The 16,234-nt window shown below is 37.8% G+C and overlaps 1 protein-coding gene across 2 annotated transcripts; it reads right to left on the bottom strand.

Annotated features, from left to right (window-relative positions):
- Positions 1-6,640: 6,640 nt before the first annotated feature.
- On the bottom strand, positions 6,641-13,103 carry LOC117342487 (chaperone protein dnaJ 20, chloroplastic-like). Of its 2 annotated transcripts, none has more exons than XM_033904661.1 (7): positions 12,996-13,103; positions 11,748-11,881; positions 10,750-10,849; positions 10,089-10,312; positions 8,839-8,952; positions 8,390-8,476; positions 6,641-7,605 (listed from the first exon to the last, which is right to left on the bottom strand). In XM_033904661.1, the coding sequence occupies exons 2-7, from the start codon at positions 11,858-11,860 to the stop codon at positions 7,548-7,550; spliced, it is 696 nt and encodes a 231-aa protein (XP_033760552.1). In that variant the 5' UTR covers positions 11,861-11,881; positions 12,996-13,103; the 3' UTR covers positions 6,641-7,547. The 2 variants fall into 2 exon arrangements, with proteins under 2 accessions (XP_033760552.1, XP_033760553.1); XM_033904662.1 differs by lacking the exon at positions 12,996-13,103 and adding an exon at positions 12,781-12,799.
- Between the last annotated feature and the right edge of the window lie 3,131 nt (positions 13,104-16,234).

Raw genomic sequence — 16,234 nt, 5'->3', positions numbered from 1 at the left:
GGTGCGACCATAAACAATCCTTGTTATCTCTATTTCTCGAAAAGTACTGGAAAGATACATTTCTATTTCTAAACTTCATATGTAGGTTTCCTTTGGTCCCTAGTTGTGCTCTTTCAATTTTGAGTCCGCTCGGGAAAATGAAATGACCATCAGGCGGCCATCTTGGATTCTCTGAAATTTCTTATCAGATCTTTTCTTTGATTTCATACAAAAATTCTCCTTTTATTCAGAGACCTATATACTAGTATAGGTCACTGTTTTATTTAAATGATTAAGAGGAAAAGAGGAAAGAAGGGAAAAGCAGAGAAAAGTTAAGTCATACATAGAACTCAATGGTGGGCGCGAAGATATCCTATGTGATCATTCATAATGCGATTTTATGAATACAAAATGGAAAAAAAGAAATAGTAATAATAATGAACACGATAAGGACTTTTTTTTTTCATTTTTTACATATATTCTAATTCGGGTAAAAATTTGTGGGACCAGAACGACGGACCGAGCTGGGACCGAAACTACTGCTGAGGTCGAATCGACCAAGGACGGGCCGACTCAAGGGCCGGAACTACCGTCAATATTATAACTTCCCTTAGTACTCAACTAATACTTTACGACGCATGCGCTTCCCATTATTCTAACAAGTTGTTTATAATGTATGATACACATGTATATGAACTTCTATGGCAAGCCAAGTTGTCATTTATTCACGGGGCAACGTTGATCCAGGCATTACCCAAATTATATAAAATATCTTATATAATTATATAAGATATCTTATAAACTTTATAAGATATCTTATATACTTTATAAGATATCTTATATCTTTTATGAGATATCTTATATATATTTTTTTATAAGATATCTTATATACTATGTAAGATATCTCATAAAGAAAAGTTTATAAGAAATCTTATATCTTTTATGAGATATCTCATATATTATATAAGATATCTTATAAACTTTAAATAAGATATCTCATAAACATATAAGATATCTTATATAATTTGGTAAAATACTGGATCAACATTGCTCCGCGAATAAATGACAACTTGGCTTGCCCTAAACTTCCCTGCAAGTCACGGTGTATAAACTCCCCGTTGTAATTAACAAAGCGGTTTTTAGTTTTCGAGATACAGTATATAAAAGTCTCCTTATAACAACGAATCATTTTCATTATTTCGATATTAATAATCTCCGGTTGTACCTAAATAATTATTCATGATTTATAATTACAATTTTTAATAACAAATTAATTTTTAATTTTCGACAAATGCCTACAAGTTACGTTGTAGAAATATTTTCTACATTATAATGTCGTAGAAAGTGTTGAAAAATGGATGGAAACAACCAAACGCTCTGGTCGGATATCAAAGGCTCGGAACAACCCGGGGACCGGACACGGAGAGGCCGGAACGACTTAACTAATTCGATTTTCGCACGCTAGCTAGTGTTAATTAGAGTAAGGACTGTTCGTTTTGTATCGGTTAATTTTGTATCGGCGATCGCTCGTTATGCGTGATCGCTCGTTTTGCATCAGCGTCTCTTGAAGCGGGTTTAAGGTGTTCGTTTGTAATGAAGACCGTTCGTATAAACAATTATCTTTGTTTTTTTAGAATTAATTGTCCGTCTTGTAATACCTCCACATCGACCTCCGCAAAGTTTTCAGAATTTATTATTACTTACACGGAAATGAGTTAGCGAGTCCGCTAAATGTGTGTGTGTGTTTTTTGGGGTTCTTATATATAGTAAGAGAAGGGGCTATTTCCCCCCCATTAAATACTTACCAGAAGCAGACGTCTGATTCAATAGGTCTGCCGTATAATTGGAAAAAGTTCTAACCAATCGTTAAATTACTGCATTTACTTCGATACAGTTTGACGTAAATTTGCCAGTCTGATTCAATCAGTCTGACCGCATAATTGGAAACAAACAAGTTCTGACCAATATTACTGCATTACTTCGATATTGTTTGACGTAAATTTTGTAAACCGATCTCATACGGCTTTGTCGAAAAACATTAGCGGAACAATTTGTTGGGGTAGGAATTTGACATGACGCCGATGATAATAAAAAAAAAGCTGCGAAATAGGGAAATTCAAACAGTTCAGTTAGTTTTAAAAAATCAAGTTCGTTTGTCATAGGCCTTTTTTTTACCACAGCTGCTTGTTATGAATAGTCCACGTAGTGTCCTTGACACTTCAGTAACTAGTATCTAGGACACCACGTGGATTGGCAATTTAACGCGATGATCTTTTAATATTATTTAAAATTATGCCTAATCATCTGTCATTGCTATAAAACGGCTTATTCCCTTATTTGTCACTGGCCATAAAGGGGCCACGGTGGCCGAGCGGGTAAGGTGTCCCGACACTTTATCACTAGCCCTCCACCTCTGGGTCGCAAGTTCCAAACCCACGTGAGGTAGTTTTCTGGTACTGACTGTAGGCCGGTGGTTTTCCTCCGGGTACTCCAGCTTTCCTCCACCTCCTAAAACTGGCACGAATGGTGTTCCGTTAGGGCCAAATTTCCAATATCGCTCCTTCGACCTAAACGCGAAAAGAGCGAAAACACGATGACAAAGGAGCGAAGAAGCGAAGGAGCGAAAACACGATAGCGAAGGAGCGGAAACACGATGGCGAAGGAGCGAGAACGAAGGAGTGAAAACACGATAGCGAAGGAGCGAAACGGAACACGTCCTTAAATGACCCTGGCTGTTAATAGGACGTTAAACAAAATAGACAAATTTAATGAAAAAACACCCTCCAGTCCACAAGTTCATTTAGAAAACCATCTAGATCTACAGTAGTCTACCAGTGTTTTCTTCATAAGATCGAAATATTTGAATAATATAAGATTATATTTCTTTACATTTACCAAATAAATTATCACATTTTATTAACTGGGACACGTGTCATTAATTACAGTTTACTACAAATTGATTTTTATGAGCAGAATCGGGCCCACCATATGGTTTTTATACGGTGTGGCATAGAAATAATACCCATACAAATTGATCCTATATCAAAATCGAAATTTTATACACGCTATCACGCTATCAAAAACCTGCATTTTACTTCTGGCTCATCATGAATAAATAAATGCACACTATATGGTGGTCACTCGTCTTAAAATTACTGGCACATACCCAAAGCTGTAATCTATCACCTACAATGATGGTAAGGTTAATGCATTTACTTAGAATATACATGTATGTATACATTTGTATATATGTATATATTACCAATTTTTCTTGGGGTACTACTTGTTAAATATAAGAATGATGTTAGAAAACGTTTCAAACTTATTCAATGCCAGATAAAATCAATATTTGATAGTGTAACTATTTGTTGGTGTAAACTGTCTTTTGTATTTCTCATTATTATTATCCGTCTTCATTTCACAGAACTTATTGTGAATAAACTTTTAACTGACTTTTCAGCATACGTACCGGTCAATTTTTATCATTTCTGTAACTTAGGTCACAATTACAGACGATTTTGTTTAGAATTGAGTACGTAACTACGTCATGTTTACAGCTATACATGATTCTACGGACGCTCACAGGAGTTTAACATTGTAATGAGCACAGCACAAGACTTAGTGATTTGCTGGTGTTTTCAAGCCGTATTTTTGAAATGCAATATTTAATAAGACATCTTTGTTCCAGAAAAAGCAATTCACTTGGCGTGTTTTCACTAACATAAGATGTCCGTGCTGCCTTGCCAAGAGATGTTCGCCAATAAATGGCTCCATTCTGTTTGTATTGTCATGTCTTACGGACTTAAAATGCAAAATTACGTGACCGCCATATTCATGTTTAATGCCCAGCGCGCGATCTTTCTTTTACATTGCTATATGTACTAACAACGCTTTGCTACAGGAAATGCATGTCTGGGGAAATGAGGTTTGTTTTCCCCAGGTTGGTTGAGGATCGCTTCCATTTCAAGGATTTTTCAATTTATTATTCCGTCGGAGATTTGTCATTTATTTGCCTGTGTTCTGTGTGTGCGGAATTCAGATGGTTATTTTTATGTTCAGCTAATCGCGTTGCTCAATTTCAGCCTTTCGTTCCAATTAAACCAGATTTAATTTAGTGGTAGTTTAGTTCGACTATTAATGACAAATTATATCAACCTCAAACGCGATCCAAATCAAGAAACAGTAAAGAATGTAATCATTTAATACCAATTAAAAATAAACTATTCTCCTAATAAAAAAAATAATAAATGAAAATGCACGTTAATTTCATTCGAGAAAATGTCGTGTAACTCATTACTGTTCGAAAAGATTGTCTTTGACGCTGTGGTATATTTTGGCCTTGTGTGATGACGCTGTGGTATATTTTGGCCTTGTGTGTTGAATCCTTGGTATATTGGCCTTGCGTGTTAACGCTGTGGTATATTTTGGCGTTGGGTGATGACGTCGTGGTATATTTTGTCCTTGTGTGTTGATGCCAGGGTATATTTTGGCCTTGTGTGATGACGTCATGGTATATTTTAGCCTTGTGTGATGACGTCATGGTATAGTTTGGCCTTTTGTGATGATGCCATGGTATATTTTGGCCTTGTGTGATGATGCCGTGGTATATTTTGGCTTTGTGTGATGACGCCATGGTATATTTTGACCTTGTGTGTTGATGCCATGGTATATTTTGACCTTGTGTGATGACGCCATGGTATATTTTGTCCTTGTGTGATTACGCCATGGTATATTTTGTCCTTGTGTGATGACGCCATGGTATATTTTGACCTTGTGTGTTAACGCTGAGGTATATTTTGGCCTTGTGTGTTGACACTGTGGCATATTTTGGCCTTGTGTGTCGAAGCCATGGTATATTTTGTCCTTGTGTGATGACGCTGTGGTATATTTTGACCTTGTGTGTTGACGCTGTGGTATAGGTTGTCCTTGTGTGATGACGCCATGGTATAGGTTGTCCTTGTGTGTTAATGCCATGGTATATTTTGACCTTGTGTGGTGACACTGTGGTATATTTTGACCTTGTGTGATGATGCCATGGTATATTTTGACCTTGTGTGATGACGCCATGGTATACTTTGACCTTGTGTGGTGACGCTGTGGTATAGGTTGTCCTTGTGTGATGACGCTATGGTATATGTTGTCCTTGCGTGATGACGCCATGGTATACTTTGACCTTGCGTGTTAACGCTGTGGTATATTTTGGCCTTGTGTGATGATGCCATGGTATATTTTGACCTTGTCTGATGACGCCATGGTATATTTTGACCTTGTGTGGTGACGCTGTGGTATATTTTGGCCTTGTGTGATGACGCTATGGTATATTTTGACCTTGTGTGTTGACGTCATGGTATACTTTGACCTTGTGTGGTGACACTGTGGTATATTTTGGCCTTGTGTGATGACGCCATGGTATATTTTGACCTTGCGTGATGACGCCATGGTATATTTTGACCTTGCGTGATGACGCCATGGTATACTTTGACCTTGTGTGGTGACACTGTGGTATATTTTGGCCTTGTGTGATGACGTCATGGTATATTTTGACCTTGTGTGTTGACGTCATGGTATATGTTGTCCTTGTGTGATGACTCCATGGTATATTTTGTCCTTGTGTGTTGATGCCATGGTATGTTTTTTCCTCATGCAGTAACGCGGGGATATATTTGTTAGTATTGATGGTAATTTCTGTCCATCTAGCGCAACATTGACAGAAAATTTACAAATTGCAAATATTGCGTCGTTATTACAAAATGCGCTGTAGCATCCGAGCTTATCGTAAGTAACTACGTATGTAGCGTTTAAATGCGCGACAAACTCTGGACAATATTAGATAGGACAATATCTTATGTCTATATACTTCATATCCCTGTATCTTAACAGTGAAACAGTGGCAATGAACACATAATTATGTCCGAATTCACGTTCGTTCTAACATTTCTCACTAGTCAGTAATCTTTAACAATTGTTCTCGTATCGAAAAACCAAATATATTCTAAAAGCATTTCTTGAACGATATATTTTTGTGGACATAATTTAAATCAATTTTGAGAATATTGAAATGGACCATGTATGCTCCTGAATAGGTCGATTAAAGCACATGCTTCATTTCTTTTTCGAAAGGTATTCTTGTTTTCCATTGCGTTTTTAAAAGTGTTCAGTTAAATATACATGTAATTTGTTTACTTAATTTGGCCTGGCCCTTTTAATTTTACAATGATGTCATACCGCATGCGTACTGTATGGATACCAAAATGACCTACTGCAGTAAAAAAATAAATTGTAATTCATCTAATATATCACGAACTCAATTTTAAGATTCCAATTCCAGTTTTTGTATGCTTGTACTTTATTAATTTTTTTCTCGAATTCGCCGTAAGTCAGTTTCTTAAAAATGAACACTATATCGTTGTCAGTGGATCAGCTGTTCTAGAAAAACCCTAGCTGTAAGGTATATATTGATAAGCGGCAGGTTACCTGAAGACATTTGGTTTGGTCATCGGCTGGAGTTTTTATACCTCAACATCGTACTCCAACAACGCCAGAGAAGTTTATGACGGGCGTTGGTTGGCATCAGAACCAAGTGGGAAGGGGCATAACTCTCATAATTCTGAATCAAACTTATAATCCATCATGTGGAAAAGGAGCAAAGAAAAACACCAAATTTAGTTTTGATAAAAATCATTTATTTCCTTCAACCAAGTTATGAATGGCTAGAGCAATAGAAATATATTATCACATTCTCAAACACATCAATTTGTTGGACCTTTACTTTCCAATTTCTAGCAATACCCTATTACTTCCAGTAACACACAGCATTGTCATATAATATTAATAATTTGTATATTGATATTAAATTAAGTTCTTAACCATAACACGTTCATAATTAACAAAACACATACATACCATATTAAAAACTTTATGTATATTTAATCAAGGAAAATTATTGTTACAGGGCCACCTCTGTCCAAAACAATCAATTTCCAAACAGATGCATCCCTTCTATTTATTTAAATTCTTTTTGGTTAGTTTTATGACCTCCCACTGACAACATTTTGAAGCAAAGAAAAATGAAATTGAGATGGATAGACCATGCACAAAAAATGCACCCTGATTTTGTTCCCAGGCTGATATGGAGTGGTATAGTCTACCATAAACAAGTATCAAGACCCAAGGAAATGTCCAGCATTGGTGTTGACATTGGGTGCTAGTTTCAACAGGACTGTTTGAATAAATTGTCAGCTGAGACAATAAAAGGTCAACAATGTGACTGCCCTTACTTCATTCAGAAAGTGTTTTGTTATAATTTTTCAAAGATTTGTCCAGGATAATCAGGCAACTCACCACTAAAACATAAAACTACATCAGATTTATATTTATAGAACATGACATTTTTTCTTCAAGATCCTCAAATGTGACTCCAACCACAATGACATAGTACATATATACATATACATATATGTATATTGCTTATTATTTTCACTCAAAATTAAATGTTATTTTCAACAGCCAACTGTAATTTTCAGAGAAGAATTTTGACACGGTAGAAATTTAGAGTTTCCGTTGGTCGTTTACTTTTCCTTATACTGATCCTCAAAGTAATTATTGATGTATTGACTGCTTGCCGATCTGAAAAAAAAAATAATAATAAATAAACATTAACATACAAGAGTATACATGAGCTTGATTTTCTATCTGTAAACTAACAAAATTGTCAACCTATCAAGAGGAGAGATGGATAGGAAGAAAATACACTCACAGGGGCTCGACACCTTTCTATTATCAAGAATGAAACATTAATTCCAAAGTCAAACCCCTAGACTTAATAAGTGATCTAGGGGGCAGATTCTGTGGTAATTTTTCATTATGAGTCATAGGAATGTGTCAAGCCCCTGTGCCCTAACTTAAGAAGTTTGAGGAAGAATCAACATTCAATACACACATTAAATACTGATAGTTACTGTAAAATGATTATTTTTTGTGGGTTTTTATTTTTGTTGATTTCATAGGTAGTTTAAAAACTATTTGAAATTCAATATAATATTTTAATAACTAAAATGGAGTTTATGGATGTTATTCAAACCATGACTTAGATAATCCACATTTTTTAAAATTTTAAGCAAACCACAAAATTTGGGATCTTCAGATATATGTATATATCTAACAGTAATAATTGATACTTCCTACCTCTCTCTAAAAAATGGCCAGCAAAATAAAATATGCTTGCCTTCTGGTAGATCTATAACTGATATTTATATACTTAATCTGAACATGGTTCTTACTGCTACTGAAACTTCCATGAAATCTTTTGGAGAACGTAACTTTTTTATAAAGATCTATATTGAATAATCAGTGTCAAAAGAAACCAATATGAAGTTGGCCTCTTCTAATATTGTCCTATAAGAGTACTTACTTGTCTGTTCGTCCCATTTTGTAGTCATCGTAAAAATTTCTATATGACATCCTATCTAGTTTTGGGTCATCGTCCAAAGTAGAAACACTGCGAAAAAACAACAACAAACATTTGTAATGCTTATACAGGACATCTTCACACATCAATATAAGTCATACGTATTGATAGTAGTAAGCCCTGTACAACTGTTGGTCCAACTTTTTCAATCATGTAACCAGAATTATTTTCATTTAAATATGACAGCCTGTAACATACAAAATTAGTTGAAAAGTCTGTGTATGGTGACATGATCTTTAGATCATACAGGTCCTTGTTCAGTAAAGATATTCACAAAGTTCAGTGAAGATATTCACAAAGTTCAGTGAAGATATTCACAAAGTTCAATAAAGATATTCACATGAACTTTAAACTAGTGTAATTACATACAAACCACTGATTTTTATACTTACAAGAATAACACATGGAGACTGATCATAACGGCAGCCAGAATCTTTACATCTCTCATAAAAATTCTCCTCGCATATTGTACATTGGGAGTCCTATCCCTCAGAGTGTGTAAATACCTGTTAGACAAGAAAGGACAACACATACATGATTGTATTTATAATTTTAACATATCTTTCAATGCCACAGGCCTTGCTGTAAGTGTTAGTTTATATTGATATCCTGAATTAAAATATGCTGACATTTAAGATGGAAAGATCAAACGCAACCAGTTTTGACCCATGAAACTCCCATAAAAAATCCTGCATGTTAGTTTATCATAATCAATGACATGTGACTTGTACATATAAACCGAAGTCTGAATTTTTCAATTTCATAGGTCACATAGTCCTGCGTCCTACAATTCACCACTATGCCATAAAAGAGACTTTACAGCTAGTAAGATTTTGAAGTTTCAACTTTGACTTTCACCTTTGACCTTGACTTAGACCTAGACATGTTATTGGAAATGTGTAACACATTCCTCCAACCTTTGAGATTGGCCCCTTACTACAGGTATCCCAATGATGACACATGGTTGAAGTTAAAACAATAAATTCATAAATACATAGAATCCATATTTGACCTTGACTGTCTCTGTAGGAATCACAAGTATGTCTACATTGTTTCAAGTCGTAACAATGTTATACAATGTATATTCCAAATCAAGTACCAATACCTATCAGCTTGAATTTTTACTCTGATCATAGGTATCCCTTCTTATTCAATATAACTGTTTTATTATATTAATATAATTGTTTTATTATATTAATATAAGATTATAACTATATTACTAAGTCTAATCTGATTGAAGGAGAGACATCATGTGATAAATCTGTATTTTTTTGCATCATCATTGTTCAAACGATATTTCATCCCAAAGAAAAAACAATTAAGAACTTGTATTTTTGAAATGAAATATTCAAAATATATCACTCTATTTCTGTGTTACAGCTCCATAATGCAAAAAACCATCATTCTAAGTTGTCCTATAATTTAATCTAGCTCACAGCACCATTTTTTCATTTCTCTTATTGCCTCATTCCTTCAAGAAATTAATGCATAATTCTAGCAACCAATCCATAGCCACGGTACAAACAAGGCCATTTTATATTATAGGATGATAATGTAAAAAATTCAGCCAATAGAAATGCTTGTTTAAAGCAGGAATATGAATAATTTCATGAAAAGTGCTTTACAGCTTTAATATACATACCATGCTACAGAATGTTCATTTTGAAACCTTGCCCTGTAACTTTCTTCACTCTCACCAGGATTTCTTTTAGGCACATAATAATCCTGTTTCTGAAACACTGAGCCGTACGTGACCTCGTCATATATTCTACGGAGATTTTCATCACTTAGACACGAGTAGGCTTCATTGATGGTAGCAATCGTCGCTGTGGCTGTAGGGTCTTCAGAGTTAACATCAGGATGGTACTGAAATGTAATCCAAGAAGAATGTTTCAGTTTCCCTACTACCAATAAACTTCTTTTGATGTTAGTTTTTATTCTTTATGAATACAGCTATGTATACTATCTCCTACGAATCCATGAACAATAGACTACCTGGTCATATTCTTTTACATGAACAAGTAACGAAAACAACTAAATATAAACGTAATAAATATTTTCATATATGAATTAATATTTCAGCTGCTGAAACATCTCAAAAACATTTTTTTAAAGGTGCAGCTATCTCCAGCATGTGCTTCTACAACATCATTTTACTTTTATGCGTCTCCTCTGTGTAATTGTACAAAAATGATACAAGCTTAATTCTGAGTCCATGTGCAGTAAATTTACAGTTAATTTATATTCTTAAAATCTTTCCGAAAGATGTCCCTCAGTGTTGCTACAATGTGTATGTAATCTACCTTTTTGGACATTGTGATGAAGGCCTCCTTGATATCCTTTGGCGTGGCATCTCGATTTATTCCTAGAGTTTCATAATGTGTAACAGTCACAAACTCATGCCTGAAATAAAATATCAAAAAAGCTAAAAACCAATATAACATTGCTTATATCTGTTAAATTATCAATGTATTATGGCCCTGTTGAGAGGGCACCATTGCCTCATAGTAATGTTGAGGGATGGAATAGCACCAGAGCCAAAGGCGAGGGCAATATCCCTTCACAAGACAAAATTTTGGGCAATAGTTTTTGTGATACACCATAGTCAGCTCTGGGCCGTTTCCAGAGTCAGCCATTTTCAAGCAGAACAGTAACATGATGCAATAGTGATGTAATGTAATAGTGACATCATAAAAGATTCACATTGAACATTACGCCAAATTTGATAGTGCCTGTATGAGCATGCACTATCGCTTCATAGTACATGTGTGTAGCAATTGGGAAGTTAGTATTCAAGCCATGTGACGTACCTTGCTCAATATTAGAGCCAATGTGAATTTCATTTTTTAAATAATGCATGAAGTTGGATAAACTTTTAGAAAATACGAAGAAAATGGTGAGAAACCCATAATTCTTCATCAACATGTTGACAGTTTTAGCCTCTTTAAGACTTTTCCATTCTTCTAATATGGATTGGATTCACCTTTGGTGCTAGGTATGTAAACTTTGCTTTCATTAGTATTTTCATCTAGCTTTTATTGATAGTGTTCAGCCTTAAATGGGGCATTAGTCCATTATTTACAGTTTTTTTGTGTCTTATATACTTGGCCACCTTATCTATTTCCCTCATCTCTTTTTACTTTGCTGGGTATAATTTCCCTTATGATAATTATGATAATATCAAACATCATGCTAAAGTTATGATGGACATCTGTTGATGATACAACAAGGAATTTCCTTGGCAACAGGTACAATAGACCCTGCTACTTACTAAAGGTTAAGTGATTTTTACAAACCTTACCGTTTTAGTTTAGTTGCATATGCAGCCTGTGTAAGTCTCAGTGGGATTCTACTGTAACAGAGACATGGCCGTCTCATCCAGCCAAGCCTGCTGGCAAAGATCACACACCTCATAGTAAAAGGCTCACATCACACCTATAACAAAGGAAGATATATAGCTATATGAATTAAAACCAGTCAGATTTCTTTCTTCATGTTTTAACCTTTGAATACAGTAAAATGCAATCCAGGGGTCCTCTGATCCTTATACTTAATACTATAATTGGTATGCCAGATCATTATGTCCAAAATATCTGTTGGACATGACAGGAGATTGGATAATATTAAAAGTTTGATATAAAGACTACTGTATACAGTTAGTTAAAGGTATGCAGGTCCTACCATTTCATCTCATTTAACCATTTAAGGTACATGTTACTCAGCGTGAGAATTAGGCATCTGCTCACATAGGCCATAGCTATTGTTGTAGCGAAAAAAGAAACACTTTTGAGTGTCTTTTCAGTCAGAACACAGAAAAAAAGTGTCAAATGATTTCAGTGACAACATAGGGACATCAACAGTAGCTACGCGTACAAGATAATAAGAGATATTCCCCTACTTGGCTAGGGGTCACATTTAGAATTCAAGTCGTATCGGTACCCAGTTGTTTCAGTACTCGGTCATTTCGGTACTTGCGGAAGTTGTTTCGGTACTTGCGGAAGTCGTTTCGGTACTTTGCGAAAGTCGTTTCGGTACTTACAAAAGTAATTTCAGTACTTGAATATATGTCTTATTTTCGACCAATAATGATTAATGAACGTCTTAAGACCATGTTTTTACAATTGTTATGCTAGTTTTACCAAGTATTCTGAATGAACACAGGGAGAAAACTCTAACAGTCAAACAGAATAAACGTTCCTGATAGTGTTTAGGCTATATAAGCATAGACATCTGACGCAATATTAAGATAGGTATTGTGTCTTGTGTCAGATAGGTTATGCAGTGATATAAAAGCTGAACAAAAGAACAAGTAAATCTAGCAAGAAAATTCCTACTGGTCTTCATTGGAAGACTATCTAGGACCTCAATGGAATCCGTATCCAGTTTCCGAGTTTGACGAGCTGCTTCAGGCTGTGAGGCTCTTGAAGAGGAAGGGAATGTAGTACAGAAATGAAGACTAGAAATAAGATGACAACATCTACAGACCATTTCAAAGACATCGGATATAGTGGTTGATTCATACAACTTGTTGATCAATACCACATTGTACCTGGCTTTGCTGTGTAAAATGAAAAAATGTTGATGTCAGATGGAAGTCGCTGTGAAGATCACCGGAAATCAAATCTTGGTGACTAAATTTCGACACGGAAAACGGGTCGTTTGGTGTTCCGTTTATTCAAACCACTTTATTTGGCCGAAACATATGAAACACTATTGTCATTTGGTTATTTTTATTTTTGTTATATTAGTTATATCTGTAAATAACAACACACACACTAAGACGGGAGAGGCTAAATCTCCGTCACCTCGTCGCGCCTGTCACTTCAGCTACACAACTTCTGATGACGTCACCTAAAATATTTCAATGCCTAATAATCTAATAATGCTTATTTATATGACTGTTGCAGGAAACATAGAATACACATATAAAGTCAGTGTCTTCAAAGTGGCTCTTTACCCTTGCCAATATACAGCTTATATTTGAAGACAGTCAAGACACTGACCATGTATTCTCTAGGAGGTTCTCTAGGAAGCCCATCACCTCAGCGTATCTCTATACTGACTTACATAGTAAGCCCGTCACCTCAGCGCATCTCTATACTGACTTAAATAGGAGGCCCGTCACCTCAACGCATCTCTATACTGACTTACATAGGAGGCCCGTCACCTCAGCGCACCTCTATATAGGCTTACATAGGAGGCCCGTCACCTCAGCGCATCACTATACTGACTTACATAGGAGGCCCGTCACCTCAGCCAATCTCTATACTGACTTACATAGGAGGCCCGTCACCTCAGCGCATCTCTATACTGACTTACATAGGAGGCCCGTCACCTCAGCGCATCTCTATAATGAATTACATAATAAGCCAGTCACCTGGCGCATGTCTATGCTGACTTACATAGGAGGCCCGTCACCTCAGCCAATCTCTATACTGACTTACATAGGAGGCCCGTCACCTCAGCGCATCTCTATAATGACTAACATAGGAGGCCCGTCACCTCAGCGCACCTCTATATATGCTTACATAGGAGGCCCGTCACCTCAGCGCACCTCTATATAGGCTTACATAGGAGGCCCGTCACCTCTGAGCGCATCACTATACTGACTTACATAGGAGGCCCGTCACCTCAGCGCACCTCTATATAGGCTTACATAGGAGGCCTGTCACCTCAGCGAATCACTATACTGACTTACATAGGAGGCCCGTCACCTCAGCCAATCTCTATACTGACTTACTTCGGAGGCCCGTCATCTCAGCGCATCTCTATACTGACTTACTTCGGAGACCCGTCACCTCAGCCAATCTCTATACTGACTTACTTCAGAGGCCCGTCACCTCAGCACATCTCTATAATGACTTACATATAGGAGGCCAGTCACCTCAGCGCACCTCTATATATGCTTACATAGGAGTCCCGTCACCTCAGCGCATCTCTATAATGACTAACATAGGAGGCCCGTCACCTCAGCGCACCTCTATATATGCTTACATAGGAGGCCCGTCACCTCAGCGCACCTCTATATAGGCTTACATAGGAGGCCCGTCACCTCTGAGCGCATCACTATACTGACTTACATAGGAGGCCCGTCACCTCAGCGCACCTCTATATAGGCTTACATAGGAGGCCTGTCACCTCAGCGAATCACTATACTGACTTACATAGGAGGCCCGTCACCTCAGCCAATCTCTATACTGACTTACTTCGGAGGCCCGTCATCTCAGCGCATCTCTATACTGACTTACTTCGGAGACCCGTCACCTCAGCCAATCTCTATACTGACTTACTTCAGAGGCCCGTCACCTCAGCACATCTCTATAATGACTTACATATAGGAGGCCAGTCACCTCAGCGCACCTCTATATATGCTTACATAGGAGTCCCGTCACCTCAGCGCATCTCTATAATGACTAACATAGGAGGCCCGTCACCTCAGCGCACCTCTATATATGCTTACATAGGAGGCCCGTCACCTCAGCGCACCTCTATATAGGCTTACATAGGAGGCCCGTCACCTCTGAGCGCATCACTATACTGACTTACATAGGAGGCCCGTCACCTCAGCGCACCTCTATATAGGCTTACATAGGAGGCCTGTCACCTCAGCGCATCACTATACTGACTTACATAGGAGGCCCGTCACCTCAGCCAATCTCTATACTGACTTACTTCGGAGGCCCGTCATCTCAGCGCATCTCTATACTGACTTACTTCGGAGACCCGTCACCTCAGCCAATCTCTATACTGACTTACTTCGGAGGCCCGTCACCTCAGCACATCTCTATAATGACTTACATATAGGAGGCCAGTCACCTCAGCGCACCTCTATATATGCTTACATAGGAGTCCCGTCACCTCAGCGCACCTCTATATAGGCTTACATAGGAGGCCCGTCACCTCAGCGCACCTCTATATAGGCTTACATAGGAGGCCCGTCACCTCAGCGCACCTCTATATAGGCTTACATAGGAGGCCCGTCACCTCAGCGCATCACTATACTGACTTACATAGGAGACCCGTCACCTCAGCCAATCTCTATACTGACTTACATAGGAGGCCCGTCACCTCAGCGCACCTCTATATAGGCTTATATAGGAGGCCCGTCACCTCAGCGCACCTGTATATAGGCTTACATAGGAGGCCCGTCACCTCAGCACATCTCTATAATGACTTACATAGGAGGCCCATCACCTCAGCGCATCTCTATAATGACTTATATAGTAAGCCCGTCACCTCAACGCATCTCTATAATGACTTACATAGTAAACCCGTCACCTCAGCGCATCTCTATACTGACTTACATAGTAAGCCCGTCACCTCAGAGCATCTCTATACTGACTTACATAGGAGGCCCGTCACCTCAGCGCACCTCTATATAGGCTTACATAGGAGGCCCGTCACCTCTGAGCGCATCACTATACTGACTTACATAGGAGGCCCGTCACCTCAGCGCACCTCTATATAGGCTTACATAGGAGGCCTGTCACCTCAGCGCATCACTATACTGACTTACATAGGAGGCCCGTCACCTCAGCCAATCTCTATACTGACTTACTTCGGAGGCCCGTCATCTCAGCGCATCTCTATACTGACTTACTTCGGAGACCCGTCACCTCAGCCAATCTCTATACTGACTTACTTCGGAGGCCCGTCACCTCAGCACATCTCTATAATGACTTACATATAGGAGGCCAGTCACCTCAGCGCACCTCTATATATGCTTACATAGGAGTCCCGTCACCTCAGCGCATCTCTATAATGACTAACATAGGAGGCCCGTCACCT

The sequence above is a fragment of the Pecten maximus genome, chromosome 14 (assembly GCF_902652985.1).
Source record: "Pecten maximus chromosome 14, xPecMax1.1, whole genome shotgun sequence".
Taxonomy (NCBI): Eukaryota; Metazoa; Mollusca; class Bivalvia; order Pectinida; family Pectinidae; genus Pecten; species Pecten maximus.
This window is presented reverse-complemented; position numbering and strand designations above follow the sequence as displayed.

What these genes read in the sequence shown, in the direction of transcription:
- LOC117342487 (XM_033904661.1), bottom strand. Translation starts at nt 11,860, where the DNA reads ATGAGGTGTGTGATCTTTGCCAGCAGGCTTGGCTGGATGAGACGGCCA. An exon ending in AGTCTCCATGTGTTATTCTT is followed by an intron (nt 8,477 to 8,838) that starts GTAAGTATAAAA and finishes GTTTTTTCGCAG; the next exon opens with TGTTTCTACTTTGGACGATG. An exon ending in AAAATGGGACGAACAGACAA is followed by an intron (nt 7,606 to 8,389) that starts GTAAGTACTCTT and finishes TTTTTTTTTCAG; the next exon opens with ATCGGCAAGCAGTCAATACA.